The sequence below is a fragment of the Lissotriton helveticus genome, chromosome 1_1 (genome assembly GCF_964261635.1).
Source record: "Lissotriton helveticus chromosome 1_1, aLisHel1.1, whole genome shotgun sequence".
In the NCBI taxonomy this organism is placed as follows: Eukaryota; Metazoa; Chordata; class Amphibia; order Caudata; family Salamandridae; genus Lissotriton; species Lissotriton helveticus.
The window spans coordinates 122,257,035-122,277,829 of record NC_136057.1 but is presented as its reverse complement, the minus strand read 5'-3'; the positions used below and the strand labels follow the sequence as shown (position 1 = coordinate 122,277,829).

The 20,795-nt window shown below is 46.0% G+C and overlaps 1 protein-coding gene across 1 annotated transcript in view; it reads left to right on the top strand.

Annotated features, from left to right (window-relative positions):
• The window catches only part of LOC144759693 (uncharacterized), a 273,339-nt gene that overhangs the window by 112,753 nt on the left and 139,791 nt on the right, over positions 1-20,795 (top strand). The window contains 2 exon segments of the mRNA XM_078646497.1: positions 4,660-6,109; positions 11,710-11,862. Of these exon segments, the coding sequence (XP_078502623.1) occupies positions 5,361-6,109; positions 11,710-11,862 (902 nt within the window). The 5' untranslated portion in view covers positions 4,660-5,360.

Sequence of the window (20,795 nt, the reverse complement as noted above, 5' to 3'; positions counted from 1 at the left end):
GAAGGATTCCACAGTGCTAAAGTACCTGACGCACTTGCTAGAGAGGAACCTTAGCTCATCCTCCTTGAGGGTTCACTTAGCAGCGATAGTCGCCTACACAAGGGGTGAAACTTGCAGGAGTTTCTTCACGTCACAGGTGGTGAAGAGATTCCTAGAAGGGGCGAAAAGAATCGCACCGCCCAAGCGGGTGCCGCCACCGGCATGGAACTTGAACATAGTCCTAACGGAACTCATGAAAGAGCCCTTTGAACCGCTTCACAAGGCGTCCTTAAAGATGCTAACTATGAAAACAGCTTTCCTGGTTGCAATAACGTCCCTACGCAGAGTAAGCGAGCTGCAGGCTCTGACGCTACAAGAACCCTACATACAAATTCACAATGACAGGGTTGTGATGAGGACTGACCCAAACTTCATGCCGAAGGTGGTATCTAAATTTCACATGAACCAGTCTATACAGATACCGAGTTTTTTCCAAAAACCAACAACTGCGGCAGAGCGAGCTCTGCACACCCTGGACGCCAGAAGGGCAGTCATGCACTACATCGAAAGGACGAAGGGACACAGGAAGACAAAACAGTTCTTTGTGTCATTCGCCAACAGTTACATGGGAAAAGCAGTAACCAAAAAGACCATTGCACGATGGATCGCACAGACAATCCAGCTCTGCCACAAGCGGGCAGGACAAGAGCTAGCAGAGAGGACACGTGCCCACTCCACTAGGAAAAAGGGCGCTACAATAGCCTTCCTGGCTAACACACCCATACAAGACATATGCCTGGCGGCAACATGGGCTTCGGTGCACACGTTCACGAAGCACTACTGTGTGGACATACAGATGAACAAGGAAGCTCAAGTTGGACAGAAGGTGCTACAGCACATATTCAATACCCAACGCTCATCTTCCACCCAACCGCCACAGAAATGAGAAACCGCTACAAAATCTATGCACAGCATAGTGAATCCAGAAAGATTCACGCTGCAAAACGAATAGTTTTCTTACCTGTCGGTGTAGTTTTGCAGCTTGAAGATCTTTCTGGATTCACTAGCGAACCCACCCACCTCCGCCAGAAAGATGAGGCTGGAGAGAGAAGAGGTGGTTAACAAAAGAAAGGATATTTAAAAGTACAAAGCGGTAAAATACCAACTAATTAGAACATTGCCATTACTTCGGAAACGAAAGAAACACGGAAAAAAAGAACCCGAAGATGGCGCCCAAGAATGGGAGCTTCCGCAGGAAGCATGCCGACGTCACCGGAAATACACCCAAGGGGGTGTGACGCCGACGCCCACCTGGGCTAAGAAAAAAAAAAAACAAAGAAAAGACTACGAATCCGGACCCAACCACAAGACCGCGGAATAATGCACAGCATAGTGAATCCAGAAAGATCTTCAAGCTGCAAAACTACACCGACAGGTAAGAAAACTATTCGTTGTGGCACATTTACACATTTGCATCATGTTTACTGTATGATTAACATGCTGATCATTTTCACGGTTCGCCCACTGGCTCGTATACGCTTTGGCTTGTCTCGGGCTGGCTCTACCTGCTAATTAATACATTGGCTCACACACCTCTAACAAAGAGATGAATGGATACATGACCGTGAGCCCCGTAGATGGTAGAGAAATAGACTGGTGCAGACAAACTGACAGTCAGACTCCTTTGCCTCCCGTTAGAATCATCACTTTCAATAACCTGGAAACCTGCCCGAAACTCCTGCATGCTCCAACCTCATCCCCCTCACCTATTCTTAGCAGAAGCAGCAGATTCTGAGCTGGGCCCTTCTGTTGCAGAGGAGCACGGCAGAGTCTGTAGAATCGCAGGGATCCCTAGTCTCTCAGGGCGGGCAACTAAACCTTCCGGGTGCCTTCACACTCAGGATAAATGAATACATTTTGTTCTGTGCTTCAGTCGCCCCTCTGTGAGCAATGTCTGGTAGATGGAGCTCTGTGTTATTAAACACATTCAGAGAGGTAGTTGTGTACAAACAAACAACAGCCACAATACCGTACATTTTGAGCATTTTGAACTTGTCGTTAAATACCTGCTCGTTGAGTACCTCATTGGCTGATCATTTCATGGCACTACCAAAATTACATTTGGACACATTTGCTCAACTGTAAAACACTCCCTACTATGGGTCATTTAACAACTCTGGGCTTTGGGGTTAGGTAACCTACTTAGGATGCTATGTAAAAGATTAAATACAAAAATTAATGCAATCAAACTAATCAACCAGCACTGTGAAAACTGACGCATTCTGGCATTTTGTATAAATAATGTCGATTTTCTCATAGATGCGAGTAAAGTAATCTTAATGATATCTGCACACTTTTAACTAATAGCACCGGGCTAACTTTGACAACTAGGCAATGAATACGTTTTCATGTACCCCCAAAACCCCCCTGCCCCAATCCCCTTGGCAAACTTCATTGCCTCCAAGTGTTTGGGGGATAACCAAGACGCAGAATGAGTCAAATAGTCTAGAAAATGAAAGAGAAGCCGGGAAACGGATTCACATGCTACGATCACGTTGGTTTGTCTGTAAGCACTACTTTTATTAATGAGTTTCTCATTAGTAAAGCACCACGGTGTACATGTGTGGCGACACTTCACCCATGAGGTACTTGCCAAGCAATTGTTGACACAATCCACACCTTGCGTCTTTTTCAATATATTTATTACGAAGTGCAGGACCTTTCCAAGGGATTTTGCACACTACATATATTCACTCTAAAAATAAAACGTGTAGGTAAAAAATAATTGGCATTCACAACGTCAATAGCTCTAACTCACAAATGCGAGACCTATTTGCATTGCAGATGCTTGTTAATATTTACATCAGACCTCTGGCAGAGGTAGTGAAATATTTTGGAATATCTCACTAGTGTTGTATGCTGATGACACTCATCTAATTATTTCCCTGTCGGCAGAGTCGACTGGCTTTTGTGTCAAATCTAAAAACTGTATCAGCATTGGCCAAATGTATGCACGACAACTGTTTAAAACTTAATTAAACAAACAGAGCTCTAAGGAGCAACCAGCCTAGCTGCCTGGATGCAACTTTACATGCCCTCCAGAATGCTACGCTCCATCTAATCTAAACCTGCCCACATCCCTCGTCAAAGGAGAGCCAGAACGAAAGGTTTCTCCTTCCATGTCTTAGCTCCGACCCGATGAAATTCTATGCCTCCTAACCTAAGAAAGATTCAATATCACTTATTGTCCCGGAAACAGTGGAGGACCCAGCTCTTCTCCATCTAGGCTGCCTATTTCGCCTCTCTGGGGCTGTGTTTATTAGGATCCTTTTATGTCCCTTGCTGATATTTTCTGACACCCGGACCCTCACCTTACCCTCAGGGCAGGCAGCTTCAGGTGTTGTGATTTCTAAGGCTCGGCTCCCCTCTTGTAAAGGGTCAAAGTGGTAACACCCTTGCAGCAAGTGCCTTTATCAGCCACAGGATTAAGATACAGTGCACCCCAAATCCCAGCTCAGTAAAAGCCTTAAACAGACCCAAAATCGAGCATGTACCTACATGTTCGCCTCGCCTGTTTGTACCTCCCTCAGTTTTTATGTCCCCGGCGAGCTTCTCTAAAGATGCTTTTGATCCTTCTACGCTATCATGGTGTTTGTCTATTACTTCATTACCTGTCTGCTGTGTTCATTTTGTCACTCCCCTGCTTTAGCGGTCAATGAACCCTGCTGAGCGAGTATCCAGCCATAAGGGAGCTGAATGTAAGAAATATCCAGAGGTGTAGGTGCTGCACTCCCCCTCAAGCAATGGACATCTTGTCTTACTCTTCCAATGCTCCATCCACTAACCGAGGAGCATGCTGGCACCAAACGGAAGACATTTAGCTAGATACCCCGGTAAAGGCAGAAAAAGATAAAAAGCAGACACGTACTGGCAGCAGAGATATCGCAGGTATATTATTAGTTGTGATGGAATCACTATAATAAATGGTGCAATCTTCCAACAAGTGCTTTAACCATCCCTAGGAATGTGGCAAAAATAACTTAATACACAGAAGTAAAGACAGGAGTTAGAACTTCAGCGCCTCCAGCGTAAACTGTGAAGTACTGTCAAGAAGAGTGTGAATGGAGCTACATTTGTTATATACTTCCTGAAGCGTTATGTTTATTATATACTTCCTGGAGCATTAGCTTTATTATATACTTCCTGGAGCATTAGCTTTATTATATACTTCCTGAACTGTTACATTTATTATAAACTTCATGAAGAGTTTTCTTTGTCATTTAGTCTTGAAAGGGTTACTGTTGTCATACACTTCCTGAAACTGAAGTGACAGCAGCACATCCTGATCCATCTCTTTTTACACAATACCTTCTTGTTTAAATGACATCTTAGCCATGTGCGTCTTCATAAAGCTGTACCTTTAGCAAGTGGGCACTCAATGTGTACTCTTTCTGTACTAAGTTAATGTGTGAACACCGGAAAATCACCTTCTTTTCTGAATTAAGTAAGATTTACATGTTCAGTAGAACATTTAGTTAAATATCTGTGTATGGTGAAATATCTCTTGGTAACTTTCATAAATGGTCATGACGAGATGTATTTTACAACTAGTTAAATATTGTGTATTCACATACTCTTACATTTCCATTTAGTGATTGTAATTCTCTTTACATCCAATAGGAAACCAGCCTTGAATGCACAAATGATCGTGAATAATGACAGTAATCGTGCAAATCTGAAAAAAGTGGTAAAAAAATGAGCTCCAATATTCAGGAAAAGATCTGCACAGTCAGAGACTGAGAAACCTGAACATAAACTGATAGATCCTCGAAGAGGCAGTCAAGAGCAATTCAGTGGATGTAAGAGTCTGAGCTGTGCACCTCCACGCCACAGGACTAAGAAATGACCTCTAGAAAATTAAGGCAACAACACTAACAAACCACTTCCTGTATTAACAGGCCTCCACCACCAGCTTTGATAATGTGTTCGGTATGAGGTGGATACAGCATTGCTCTGTTTCCTGTGATGATGACAGACCACCATTGAGCACGCTAGGTATATTGTAAACTCTTCCTGGCCAAACCACAGGAGCAAGAGAAAAGCCCAAGGGAGTGGAGCCAGACAACTAAGGGCAAAGGAAAGAGGGTCTCTGAGACTGTCCCAATTTGCTTCGACCAGAAGGAAGACTAATCTTCACTCATAAACATGCAAAACCATTCCTCAATCTAAAGACATAACCACTTACAAAGAAGCTTTACTTTCCACAATTATAATATGTGTAGTTGGTGAGTCTTGTATTTCATTGTGAAATCTGAAATCAACCATCCAAAATACCACACACATACAAGAAATGTGAGAGTAACACAAGTGCTTTATCAACCATGTTAGCTCCTCAGGAAACCCAGTCACGGGATGCAGATAATTATAAACCTGGCCCAGAGACACTAACCAAGAAAGATAAATCATACACAAGCAGCAAGAGCTTTGGTTTGTCATCACTACTAAAGCGCCATCAGCAAACACACACAGGAGAAGCAACGTGCAATTGCAATGAATGTGTGAAGAACTTTAGTCAGTTAGCACTCCTAAAAGATCATCAGCGAGCACACGCAGGAGAAAAACCATACCATTGCACTGAATGTGTGAAGAGCTTCCGTCTGTCATCACAACTCCAAAGACATCAACGAACACACACAGGGGAAAAACCATACCATTGCACTGACTGTGTGAAGAGCTTCAGTCAGTTATCAAACCTCAAAATACATCAGCGAACACACACAGGGGAAAAACCGTACAATTGCACTGAATGTGTGAAGAGCTTCAGTATGTTAGCACACCTCAAAATACATCAGCGAACACACACTGGGGAAAAACCATACCATTGCAATGAATGTTTAAGTATGTTTTGTGATTCCTCAACTCTCAGGAATCATCAGCGAACACACACAGGAGAAAAACCATACCATTGCAGTGAATGTGTGAAGAGCTTCAGTCGGTTATCACACCTCAAAATACATATGAGAACACACACAGGGGAGAAACCATATCATTGCACTGAATGTGTGAAGAGCTTCAGTCAGTTTTCAAACTTCACAATACATCAGCTAACACACTCAGAAGAAAAACCATAGCATTGCAGAGAATGTGTGAAGCGCTTTAGTGGGTCATCAGACATACAAAAACATATTCGAACACACACTGGGGAAAAACCATACCATTGCAATGAATGTGGAAGCAGTTTTAGTGATTCCTCAAATCTCAGAAATCATCAGCGAACACACATAGGGGAAACACCATTACAGTGCCAGGAATGTATGAAGAGCTTTAGTATGTTATCAATTCTGCGGAGACATCAGTGAACACACACTAGATCGTAGCATTCTGAATGATCTGTAAGGTGCTTTTGTGTTGCTGGAGCTGTCAAATAAACAGTGTTCTCATAGACCAGCCTTGCCTAGAGGAAGGAGTTCTTCGATATAATATGTACATCAGAAGAAAGGCTACATCTTCAGTAGCCAAAGATAGTAGAAACGAATGCTTTCCACTGAGTTCATTTTAACAAAGTGCTGAGTTCTTCCTGCTGCCGACCATCATCATCAGCACCACGACTACCACCCAACCACTCTGCCAGTCAGGAACAGGAACGAGACTGCTCTTCAGCACACCCATCCTTATACACAACACCCTACAGGGGCTTGCTTCAGGGTCAAACTCCCTTTCCTTACACGTTATCAGCCACAAGTTCAAAACTGAACAAATTATATTTAGGAACAAGTGGTTTGTTTGGCCATCAGTGGCATAATACATTTGAAACCCAATACTTTATTAGTCTGTATGAATTATACATAACCAAACATCCAAACACCACCCATGTATGGACATCCAAGAGCCTTTAAAAGCCACACTACAGACGTGTGTACCAGGATCAAACTCAATTTACTTTAACATTAACATGAACTAAATTATGATACAGCAGAAACAATCATGAGGCTATGAAATGTACACAGTGATGACTAGATTTTACATATTAATATGAAATGTATGTTTAGGTCTCGCCTGTCGATGCGCATGCGCATCGAGCAAGCGAGACTATAGGGGCTCATCCAGACTTTATCTAACTTGCAAGGAATCGTGGCGATTCCTTGCAGTGCCCGTGACTTTTAAGCTCAATGCGCATGTGCATTGAGCTTAAAAGCGCGTGCACATGCCCCCAGCCGCCTGCCTTGCCTACTCTCTCTCACAGCCTCCCCCAGCTCCGCCCCCTCACTACTTGATTGCACGGCCGCTAGGCCGTGCCTCCCCTACTCTCCTCCCCCCTCCTCCTCTCCTCCCCTGCCTGCCTGCCGCTAGGCCGTGCCTCCCCTACTCTCCTCCCCCCTCCTCCTCCTACTGCCGTGTCGCACCTCTCCCCTCTCCGCCCCCTCCCCTGCCAGCCGTGTTACGGTGAAAGGCTTGTTTTTTATGCTACAGACCGCACATTCACGTGCTTAGCCTCGTGTTTTGTTGTTATGGATCGCCACATGTCGCTAGAGGGCAGACCCCGAGGCCATATTAGCAAAAGCCCAACGTAAATAAGACAGTTTACTACCATTGCTCAAGCACATGCTTAGAAAAAAAAGCCTGTCATGGCCCTCGAAAATAAAAATCGATTAGCTGCCACACTCTCGAATGCACCTCACAAATCTTAAATACGTTAACATATACATGTATAAAACACCGTATTTTGGCACCAAGAGATGATTTTGACAGTGCATATGTTTAGTGGAGTTTATTCACATTAAATAGGACATACCAGAGCATTAGGATTTCGGAGGCAATCCCGCTTTTTTTCCCAAAATATTACTGTTCCTTATTTTTTACTGTATTCCTTCTGAAATACCGACCACTTCAAAATTAGGCAATATTTATCTGCACCTCTTGGGTGTGTAACCCCGTCCCCAAGTGACTGCGCGTCACTAGTACTCTTTTAATCCACTTTTTTTTTAGACAACATGATTTTGTGTTCTAGGACTTGGTAGTTCTAATGTTTACTATTGTATATATAAATACTGAAAACTCACAGCATGAAACGTACTTTTTTGTCCTTTGTCAAGTGTCTAGAGCCTGGCAGTAAAAGGTTAAGAAATCTCCGGACGGAACCTTTACAATTGTTTGAGATGGGGGGTGCACTGTCAAAATCTCAAACTGCTGTTGACAGAAACCTAAACAGCTCTTCCTATTTTCCCCCCAAAAATCTGACATTCAGCTGGGAGCTGCCACGTTATGCAAAGTAGGCTGCGAGGGGGAGGGGTGGGCCATTTAAACTTTAAAAATCAACATCGGCGTCCGTTGCACGCCCCTCCACATGGCTGCAGCTGCGCGATGCTCTCACGGCTCTGTAACGTGGCTCAGCTGCTGCTGGTTTCCCCCTCACACTTCCTGTAGCCCGGGGGTAGCTTGGGTGGCTCATATCCGGTGCACTTAAACCCCTCTGAGTCACTGGCTGGCTGAGCACACAACAAGCCAACCGTCTGAAGGCAGACAGGGAGGGCTCTCACACCCTCTCAAAGAATGGAATGTTTCTCTCGCGCGCTCACAGGCACAGCCCGCCCTCCTGCGTAGAGCGCCCTGCACGAGCACATGGCGGGAAGCGCACTCTTGAAAACCGCTCCATTGCCTAAATAAATCAAAATATCGGGTAAACAATAACACAGCCAACAGCGCGATACTACTTAGTGTAATTTTTGGAGGAAGTGGAGCAGGGTGCGCTGACGCGTTGTATGTTAGGTGGGATTTCCACGCACGTCAGACTTTGAAGCTGGGTGAATCGGGTTCGAGTCTGGCGGGAGGCTTATGCATCCTGTGATTCTGGGGCCCGGGCAAATCACTCTGTGACTAAAAATGAATGTGTTGGTCTGTAACGCAACAGGTGTTTATACAAGGCGCTCTAATATCTTCCGGTTGAGTTTGCGCTAATTAAAACTGCAAAAAAAAATAATAATAAATAAAGACCACGTAGTATTGCCTTTTTTTCCAACTTTATAATCGTCCAATGTTTTTTTTTAAAGTGAATTCAAGAGGGTTGGGGGGTCTAGATAATAAAGTACTAAACGCACAATGATGATTTTAGTTTATATCTCCCACCCAAATATAGCTCAGCTGTACAAACTTGTTGTTTGATACGTTTTTCTGTTTTCTATTAAACATTGTCGTGTCTCTGCGCCCCTCAATCAAACCACATTTTAAACGCTGAGACTCACGCGCATCTGTCCCTCATGTGAATCACCCTTTACAGGAAATCAGTTGTATTGTCAATGGATGAGTGTCAAAAAACCTGAGACTGTTTTACTCTGCATTTGCATCGTGTCTCGGTGACTCACTTCAGCTGCAGCAGCTTTGTGTGAAGTTTGCTTGGCTCGGCCAGCCCCCAGCAAGGAGGAGGAGGGGGGGGTGGAGGCTTTTGTTCGTCGTCACGTCGGTGGCCTTTCATGTCGGGCTGTAAAAGCTTCTCGTTGAACTGTATGGCAAAGCATTCCCCCACACAGAAGACAGCAACCGCCACTGCCAGGGAGACAAAGAATCCAGCTCTCACTGAGCCGCCCTCTTAAAAGTTATACCCTGACATTTAGAGCAAGCGTGTATTTTATTATTAAACAGTTGCGGCCAGCATGGCTTTTACAAACAAAACCATGAAAACATTCCAACTGCTAGGCAGTGAATGCCAGGACTTGTAGTTTCCTGCCTACTAGGGTTTTATAGTTTTTACGATTAAATGTTTAAAATTACTTCCAGGCATTTTTAAGTAAAAACGTTTTATTTCTAGAAATTCAAGTGAAACACGTCCCCAGTTCCACATACGGGCCTGATTAGGAGTTTTTGTAGTTTAGGTTGGACTGGGATGCAAAGTAGCACCCATACCAACCCCAGAGATCTTCTTGCCATTCCAGCTTCGCGCGGGTTCTCTGTCCTGCCACTGTCCCAGTGCGTTTCTACCCTGGGAATGCCCCACCGTGCGCTGGTCACAATATCTCACACAGTTCGCACCTTGCTGTCTCGCTGTGGTGCTCTCTCTGCCCTGCAAATCTCTGGCCGTTTTCCCGCTCTATCAACTCCAGTGGTATTTATGCTATAGCCCCCTCCTGTGGTATTTCTGCCCCCCATAGCTTTGCGGTCCCTCACTCACCCTCAACCCCTCACCCTCACTCACCCTCACCCTCACTCACCCTCAACCCCTCACTCACCCTCAACCCCTCACTCACCCTCAACCCCTCACTCACCCTCAACCCCTCACTCACCCTCACTCACTCACCCTCACTCACCCTCACTCACCCTCACTCACCCTCACTCACCCTCACTCACCCTCAGCCCATCACCCTCACTCACCCTCACCCTCACTCACCCTCAACCCCTCACCCTCAACCCCTCACCCTCACCCTCACTCACCCTCAACCCCTCACTCACCCTCACTCACCCTCAACCCCTCACCCTCACTCACCCTCACCCTCACTCACCCTCAACCCCTCACTCACCCTCAACCCCTCAACATCAACCCCTCACCCTCACTCACCCTCACCCTCACTCACCCTCACTCACCCTCACTCACACTCACCCTCACTCACCCTCACCCTCACCCACCCTCACTCACCCTCACCCTCACTCTCACTCACCCTCAACCCCTCACCCTCACTCACCCTCACCCACCCTCACTCACCCTCACTCACCCTCAACCCCTCACCCTCACACAGTGGAATAGGTCTCGGAGCATTTGAGTTAGAGCTTTTAGAAATGTTTATGTTTTTTTTTTTTAATTCTTTAGCATTGGCTACAGGAAACAAAAATGCTAAAGATTTACAAAAAAACCCATAAACAATTCTAAAAGCACTAACTCTAATGCTGCGAGACCTATTGCATTTCCAATGCTTGTTTTAGATATGTAATAAAACAACAAATGTATTTGAATTCATGCTATTTGACTGCTGATTGTATAGGAGATCTTAAATGTGATTTATTCCCTAAATGTTAAAGATAATTTGTGATGTCAGCAAGGAGCCTAGTTTATTTGGCAATAGAGGGGTCAAATCTCAATAGCATGACTGCTTTCAGCTGGGATTCTGGCGCAGGTGGAATCAGAGTGGACTTTTCTCGCCAGTGTGCCTTCTCTTAGAGTGAGAAGCGGTTCTTTGCTTGAGATGGTTCGACCTCTCCTTCTGTGTTAATGAAGAGAGAAGTGCTACCTGTAATACTGTGATCTGGGCTTCACTCCTGTTTTGGTATCATAATTCAGTTCTACCCAATCCATACCTGATTTGTTTAGGAAAGCTAAAAACATGTCTGTATCCTGGCACTACTCTTGTTAATAATCCTTGAAAATACCACAGAAGGTTGAGCACTTGAAAGCAGTGTGCAACACCAGGGATTGAAACATGAATTTGTCAAATACAAAATGTACTTTTTTTTAAGGTTCTTATATAGCTCTGCTATATCTAATAATGTCTGATGGGTTTTCTTCGAGAGCCCTTTCTCCTTCGAAGACGTTTTCCATCAACAGACCCAGTGGTAATTCCTATGAAAGGCTGACAATCTCTCCAACTATAAACAGGACCGGTGGGAGGACCGTTGGTGTGGCTGGTATAATGTTTTGTTGCATTTTTGATAGAGTGCCCTGTCCACCATACCCTGAATCCAGCCTGTCTTTCTTTAGTGATTTTTCTATTTTGGGTTAAATTTGAAGACTGTTCCTTTCCTTTATAGTTTGACAGATGGTTCACGGTCTGTCAGAGGACCAGGCGTAACAGCTTCCACTACCCTGTTGGACTACCGTGCACCATATTTAGCGATCTCCACCAATCTGGCTATCCCTGTGTCTTCAGAGGAGCAACAGGAGCTCCTCCAAAAGCACTTAACGTGTGCTAAGTGCCATATTTCACACTGGTGACCAACAGACTTTTTTGTTTTACTCCTAAAGTGAGTTTGCTTTTGCTTTTTGTAAAATCAATAATAATGTACTTGATACACTGAGCACTTTCTACAAGGGAGTCTGGGTCATTTTTTCCTAGTTGTTTTCAGTTTCAGACAGTTAGTCTTTACATAATGTTCCTGAAGAAAAGCAAGTAGGTCAGAATGCTTACCATAAGTAGGACGAATGGTCTGATGTACGTACACCAACTGCCCCAGCTATGTCGGTCATTGTTGTGAGGGTTCCTGAGGTTCTGACCTCAGTTCAAACAGAGGGCAATAGTGACAGATTCTTCTCACCAACTTCCAAAATTCTCCAATTTATTTTTATAATCCATTCTTCCTTAGAAACCTTGGTTGGAAGTTTGCAACTTTGTGTCTGATGTTGTGTAAAACCAGTGTGCCGTTCTCCAAGGCTGTACTGTGCATCAAATGTTGTATAAAAGCAGTGTACCACCCTCAGTGGCTGTGCTGTTGAATCAGATTATGTGTAGAAATAGTGTGCAGCCTTCTTCGGCATCATAAAGACGTATGTAAAACCATTGTGTCTCTAAAAGCTTGCTGCAGACTGCGGTGTCCTAGTGTCCACCTTCTATCTGGGATTCTATCTGTTTGCTGTTGACTGCAAGCGTCATAGTGTCCACCTTCTACCATGGATTCTCTCTGTTTGTCGGCATCATTATGAGACGCAGGAGCTGCATACAGAGGTGCTGGAGCATTCACTAATAATGTGTTGTTATTAAAATGTTACAGGTCACAATGACAAGTTAAATTAAATGCTGTCGCTCTGTCACTATTGTGGCAATTATCTTAAGCTACCTAGCATCTTCATGTACATCTTGCAGAATAGTGAACAAATGTAGATTGACCATTCTATGCACCTCACTTTGTTGATGGGAAACCTGTGGGGGAGCATCCCTTAATTTGACTATTAAAAAAGGAATAAGGATAAGTAGACCTCCTTTGTCGAATTATCAAATGTTATGATACAGTAACATAGTCTTTATTGGGTTAAAAGCCTGTCCTGAGAATCCCAATCTCTCTCTGATATGTCTATTAGCAAAAATGACCATGATTTTGTGTTTCAGACCGCAATCTTATGTATGTTTGAGCTAGGCAGTGTTCTCCTAGAATTCTGTTCTCAATCTCCAGCTGTACAAAACATTTTTAACAGCAGTGGATTATCCTGCTTTTCCTGAGTGGCCAAGTCTCTGTGTAGCTAGATGTCTTAAAGAATAGGAAGCTGGAACATCTGTCTCAGAACGCTTGATCCTCAAATCCTTATTTACTATAGGAAACTTCATTGTCCTGTATCCTCTGCTCCTGTTTCCAGATGGGTTACTTGGTCCATGAAACAATCTAGAATTGATAGAACCTGTTTCATGGGGTCTGCCATGGCTTCCTAAGCGTTTGCAATAACAGAACATTCTGAGAGCTGCTAATTGCTTTCAATTTCCACTTTCAAAACTTTCCATTGCAAACCAATTGTTCATGCTTCTTCTGTTAATAAGCAGCTTTAAAATAGCACAATGATAGTCTCCAGTCTTTTAAAATCCAGGTGTTCCCAGTGTCAATGATGGAAAGTCCTAATTTCATTAAATACACTTAGGGCCCAATGTAGGTAAATGTAATTTACCGACTCTAAAATACCGAATTTTACCGATTCGGTATTTTAGAATCGGTAAATGCTATGTAAATAAAAAAATCTGTATTTTTTACCGATTCGGTAAAATTCGGTATCTGTCATTCGGAATTTACCGAATCTGTAAATACAGAATCGGAAAGCAAGTAAAACTGAAACTGAATCATGCAGCCAATCAGGTGCTACCACCCTCCCCCTCCCTACCAGGAAGTGGCTACACAGGCAGCGGCAAGTAATTAGAAGGTTCTGGAGAGGCAGTTGGAGCTGAGCTGAGTTTTTCACTTTTAAATTGTGAAAATGGCAAGCAGCAGTGAAAAGGAAGAGGAAACTAAAATTAAGCTCAATGGAGCTACAGGTCCTTGTGGAGGAGGTGGTGAAGGAACACCAGAATTTATTTGGCAAGCTGTCCCTGACTGTGCCTGAATCTGCCAAGAGAAAGATTTGGCTGCACATTCAAACAAAGGTTCATGCTGTTGGAGTGACTCCAAGGGACATAGAGGACCTGAAGAAGAGGTGGTATGACCTCAGGAGCCTGACCAAGAAAAAAACTCTCCGAAATCCACAAACAGGCAAACAAAACTGGAGGAGGGAAGAAAAGTGCACCCCCCCCCCCCCGACTGACCTGGAGGAGCTGGTGGGGGTCCACCATTGAACCTGAGAGCGTCTGTGGACTGGGAGATGCATGCACAGCAATCACCCCCACCCCATCAGCCTTCCCTTTTCCCCATGTGGCATAGTTAACCCCAGTCCAGGAGACGTTGCACTATACAGGAGCAATGCATCATGGGACATGTAGTCAGTAAATGGCATTCAGCACAGCAAGCAAAAAGTCAGGCAAATTGTAGGAAGGTGGCTACCTGACTATGGTTACCCCAGATTTTTTGCCTGTGTTTAGCTGGTTTTTCGACTTAGTTGACCTGGTTCCCTGCTAATCAGGGCCCCAGGCCATCTGCTCTCTCTGTAAAATGGATTCCATGTACCCTAGGTACATACCAATTGGAAATGGACTCCTTGTCAGCCCCTGTAGAATGCACTATAGGTGCACAGGGCATAGGGGCCACTAAGGCCTACCAGGGGCTGCAGCATATCTTTTGCCACCCCTGGCTGGTACTTAAATTGACACAACTGGCTGATCACTCAGCTGGGGTAAGGTGGTGTACACACCCCTTGCTTAGATATAGTATACCTATGTCTAAACCTATATCTGGACACATGTAAACCTGTGAGCCACTCCTATAGAAAGGCCTCATCAATCCTGGAGGCTGAGTGCGTGGTTTTATGTGAGATGGAGCTCTAGCATGAGCTGAGCCTGTCTGCAGCCGTCGGGAACAAATCCCTAAGCTGTTTCAGGATAATGCCATACCATATACTATTAAGTGCCTTATAATCCTCGCGGTTATTTAGCAACTTTGGTTTGGCTTTATCAAAACATGTCGTGTAAGGTGTCATACGCTTTGGAATACCATCCCCTCGCCAGTTCTGGCGACGGGGATGGCATTCCACCCCTCTAGAGGGGTAAGACATGTTACTTTACTTTAATGCGGTTGATTTCTCCAAAGACCTTAAGATCCACAAAATGGATGCCTCTGCCACAGACAAATGTCTGGACCCCTGGAGCTGACCGAAACTCAGTCAAGGGGGTCCTGGACAAAGGGTTTCCTGTCACAGGAGGGTGTCACTGCCCTCCAGACAGGAGATAGTGTATTGTAGCAGGGAGGTTTGAAAGAAACCAGACACTGCTTGGGGCGCACAAGGCTGCCCCTTGCATAATCCGGCCAAACCGGTTCTGGGGCACTCCAGCCCTCGTGCCAGGGCGGCCTGGATCAAAGGAAGGGGGTGTATCCACCCACTTCCTGGGTCCCACCCATAGGAGGGGACCTAGCAGGTAATCACGCCCACCAGATTCGAATAAGAGTGGGAGCAGTGCCAATGCACATCAGATTTCCTGGAAGAAACATTTGAAACGATATTCTGGACCCTTCGCCCTCCATTTCAACGTGGAAGCCCGAAGAGTCTCCCTTGTGGTCAAGGAGTGACCACCCTGCAGCAGCAGGCACCATCCAGCCCTCGACGTCTACTTAGTTGCAGTTCCCGCCGGAACTCGAGCGACTGAGATCGACGAGATCAAGCCTGCCCAGCTTCTAACAGCCCGATCCACAGTCCCTGCAAAGCTGAGACCCGTGGAGGCGACCGGAAGCGTGGGGCACGCCATCTTGAATTGACCACGAGACACTGACCGTGCAGCCCACGAGTGACCCTCGAAGCTGTGCACCGGGGTTTGAGAAGCCCCCACCCTGAGCTACTCCTGAGCCGAAGTTCAGCCCTCCACACTCGACGAGGGCTGCGTGGGGCCCTTTGGCACGATTTGGCTCAACGCGTTGGCCCGGTCACTTGCCAGCTGGCTTGTGGTCCCTGTGCCGACGAACTACCTAAGAAGACTTGTGATTCTGGTTGCTCCAGACCCACACCAGCTCCCCTGAAAAGGAGCCCCGACTCTGACCTTCCTGGTCCGAGTGAGAAGCAATCTTCCGATCCCGCGTGGATTGCTCTTACCAAGGCTTGTTTGCTCCAAACCGGAAGCCGACTGCACCGACGGTGAGAGCCTGCGTGGGACAGATCGTGACCTGCTCCTGGACGTCGCAGATGCCCCAGAGCCCACGTGACAGCGGAGAGAAGCTCCTCGACGACCACCTGATTGCGCCCGACATTGCCTGGTTCCGTCCTGGTTCCACCCTGGTCACTGCTGAGTGACCCAGACTCTGTCCCCTCTGCTTTCAGGTACTCTACAACTTGAGTCCACCCTTGGACTCCACCGGACACTTCATCTTTAACCCGCCTGCAGCCCTTTCAGCTTCAAGCACCAAGAGCCTGCGAGTCAAAACCCGACGTCACTTCGACCCTGTGCACCCACTTCCTGTGGGTGAGGTAACTTTGCTCCGCCGGTGTTCCCACACTGGTGCACACCTCTAGGGTCTGTGTGTTAAGTTTTGTTCCTCTAGGTTCAGCGGAAGTGTCCTTTAACTTTAACTTTACAACTTTTACGCACCATTGGTTAACATTGGTGCGTGCGTGCGCTTTCCGCACATCTCCCGAATCCCGAGGGCCATTCCCGACTTCAGCATTGCTTGTCCTGACTGCTCCCAGCGATTCCCTAGGCCCTAGGCCTAACCACTGTTCGAGTGGCCTCTCTTATACCACTTGTTTAGTATATGGTTTGAGTGGCCCCCTGCCCTCATCCATAATTGTGCAACTTTGTATGTTTAAACAGTGCTTTTGATTTAACGCTTGTGCCCCTTTATTCATAAAGAATACTGGGGATTGTTTTTAGTAATAAATACATATATTTTTATAATATATACTTGTGTGGTGTCCTTTCATTTGGTATTACAGGATTGTATGTGGTAAAACAGCTCGCTTAACACGACCTCTTAAGTTAAGCCTTTAGGCTGCTTAGTCCATGCTACCCCTAGGATAGCTTGTCTAATAAGGTTGACTTACAACCAGACACCATAAGGGGATTGTTTGGTCAGGTAGTAGGTGGTTCCAGAATTGGAAACATCCCCTACCAGGCCAACTTCTCACATTGGTGAGCAGCGGTGCGGATTTGAGCTTGCTGTTGTTTTACCATTGCAATCTTTATATCAAATTGAAAGATCACATCAAGTACCTCTAGGTACATATAAAATCAAAAGCTTAGCATATTAAGTTCTACTGAACTTAGTAGTTGTAGGTTGAAGGGAGTAGCACACCCCTGACTACAACTCACTAGCAAGGTCCAGTAGGAAAACACTTAGTGTAGGTAAGTGCACCACTTACACCTCACTAGTAACCATGTCTGACACAGGAAAGGCCTCAGGGTCTAGTCCTGTGACAGTTGACCCTACCCAGGCAACTTTTGGATATGACAAGTTAACCCGCAGAGACTTGATTGCCTTGTGCAAGGCAAGAGGGTTAAAAAGGGGCAGAAGCCCCACCTGCCTAATCCTGGTAGAAATCCTAGAACAGGATGACTTAGAGAAGGCAAAAGCAGCTTCCCTAGACACAGGAACTGGAGGGAACCCCCCTGCAGTTGATCCCCCTGAAGAGGAGGATGATGATGAAGATGAGGACTCAGAGGTTGAGGACTTGGAAGTACAGGATCAGGGTAGCCAGGTTCCAGTTGGTAGGCTTAGCCAGGCCAACTTGGGCCTACTGGGGAATGGAGAGGGCCAGCACCTCCCCAGAACCCCACATGGGATTCTCCCAGGCAACAGAAGAGTGAGATCTCCCTCAGGGGACTCTCATATTTCTAGTGCCTCCAGAGAATCAGAGAGAGGCATGAGTGCTTCTCAGAAAGCTGAGCATAGGGCTAGAATGAGGGCTGTCAATCTCCAGATAGAGAGAGAGGAGGTAGCCCTGAGTCAAGCTAGACTCACCTTAGCTCAAGCTAAACTTGCCTTGGCAAGAGAGCAGAAATTGTGTGGCTTAGATGCCACTGGTGGCAGCAATATTCCTAAAGAGAAACCCAGGTCCTATGATAGTAGAAACCTGACAAAGATTGTGCCCCCCTACAAGGAAGGGGATGACATCCACAAGTGGATGACTGCTCTTGAGAGAGCCTGCATGGTACAGCAGGTTCCTGAGGAACAGTGGGCAGCAATCTTATGGTACTCCTTTTCAGAGAAAGGGAGAGATAAGCTCCTCACTGTTAGACATGAGGATGCAAACAAATACAAAGTCCTGAAGAGTGTTCTGATAGATGGGTTTGGCTTAACCACTGAACAGTACAGGTTGAAGTTCAGAGATACCCAGAAGACACAGACTCAGGACTGGACTGATTTTGTAGATTGTGCTACTAAGGCTCTGGAGGGTTGGCTACATGGCAGCAAAGTACATGACTTTACAGGATTGTATAATTTGATTATGAGGGAGCAGATCCTAAGTAATTGTCAGAACCAGCTCTTACACCAGCACCTGGTAGACTCTGATCTGACCTCTCCCCAAGAATTGGGAAAGAAGGCAGACAAATGGGTCAGAACCAGGATTAGGCCTAAGAATCAGTACAGTAACCAGAAGAAGGAGTCTACCAAGCCTCAAGATAAGGGGGGGGATAAAAATAAAGAAAAGACTTCCCCAGGGCCCCAAAACTCCAAGGATGGGGGTGGGTCCCAAGACACTTCTTCAACTGAGAAAAAGCCTTATTGTTATGCCTGTAAACAGGTGGGGCATTACAAAACAGACAACTGTTGTCCCAAGAATAACAATAAAGAGAATATACCTCCAAAGCCAGCTTCCACACCTCCTGTTACTGTCAGCAGTAATCCCCCAGGAAGTGGAAGCACACCCAGGAATCTGGGTGGGTTTACTGTTGGAAATCAGGTGGACCCTGGCCTATCCAGGTCCCCATCACCCAATGATCTTGTTTATGAGGCTGGCATGGGGTTTGCCAACTTCTCTGCTTGCCCAAATACTTTGAGCAAGTATAGACAAGAACCCATCATCAATGGTTTAAGAGTTGAAGCTTTTAGAGACACAGGGGCTAGCATCACCATGGTGGCTGATGGCATAGTCCCCTCTAAGCAACTTTTACCTGGTGCCACATACCAGGTAATAAACATTGATGGCATCCAAACAAATCATCCCATGGCAGTAGTAAGTCTCAGCTGGGGAGGTGTCATTGGCCCAAAGAGAGTGGCAGTGTCACCAAACTTGCCTGTAGACTGCCTACTTGGTAATGATTTGGAGATCTCAGCCTGGGCTGAGGTTGAACAGGAAACCCATTCTAGAATGGTGAATTCCTATGGAAAGGTCAGTGGGGCTGTAATGGCTACAGCCCCAATTCAAGATGTCCTTCCTGAAAAGGTTGGTAGGGCTGAGAAACTCTCTGCCCCATCTTTAGCAAAAGCTCTTCCTGAACAGAATAGCAAAGCTGTTATGATAACAGCAGAAACCCAAACTGAGTCTCCTCCTGAAAAGGTTGGTGGGGCTGTGATGGCCACAGCCCAAACTCAAACTGACACGTGTGTTGTGAAACCTGAAATGATGGATAACTCCACACAAACTGAGAGCATGGAGGAGGAAGAGAAATCTCCCCCTCACCAGACTTTAGGACAGGATCAGCCTCCTCAGGGAACTGATCTTACCCCTGATGAAGGAACTGCCCCAGAGGTGGTTGGGCCTAGCCTGACAGAACCTCTGATGTCAGTGGACCCTTCTCAGGTGGGACCCAGTCTGGAGCAGGTAACCTGCCCCTCTCTACCTTGCCTTAGCCAGCCCAGGGCTGCAGAGGACAAGAAGGACAGTGAGACCCAGAGGGCCCCCTGTCAAATAAAGCACCCCCATCAAAAGATTAGGTGCACCAAAACTAGTAGCCCTAGTAAGGTGAAAACTTTAAAAACTCCTGAGGGAGCCCCCTTAAAAACAGTTAGGGACCTCCCACAGATGGATTCTGTTGGGCACAGCCAAACCTGGGACCCAAGGGGCCCAAACCTGAACTGTCCCTCCAGCAAGCCAAACAGAGGGACCCAGCCTCCAGCTTTAGGTAGCCAGAGGTTGACCCTGAGAGCACAGTGCAACTCAGTTAAAGAGAGAAAGGCACACATGGTGGAAGATAATTGGAGGAAGCTAAGCCCTAAATTAGTAGAGCCTCGCTTCAATACTCCATATCCAAACCAGCCTTTAACTTTGCATAAACACACCCAAGGTAGTGATTCCCTATGGTGGAGACCCTCTAATACCCAAAGGGTGAGGGACTGCTTAGTGGACCATGAGACAGGGGGTACCCATGCTAGTGCAGGTACTTCCTTATATGGCCACTCAGGCAATATAGGCTTACCTGGCCAAGGATAGCCTTATCTCCTTTCGTTTGGGGGGGGGTTATGTAGGAAGGTGGCTACCTGACTATGGTTACCCCAGATTTTTTGCCTGTGTTTAGCTGGTTTTTCGACTTAGTTGACCTGGTTCCCTGCTAATCAGGGCCCCAGGCCATCTGCTCTCTCTGTAAAATGGATTCCATGTACCCTAGGTACATACCAATTGGAAATGGACTCCTTGTCAGCCCCTGTAGAATGCACTATAGGTGCACAGGGCATAGGGGCCACTAAGGCCTACCAGGGGCTGCAGCATATCTTTTGCCACCCCTGGCTGGTACTTAAATTGACACAACTGGCTGATCACTCAGCTGGGGTAAGGTGGTGTACACACCCCTTGCTTAGATATAGTATACCTATGTCTAAACCTATATCTGGACACATGTAAACCT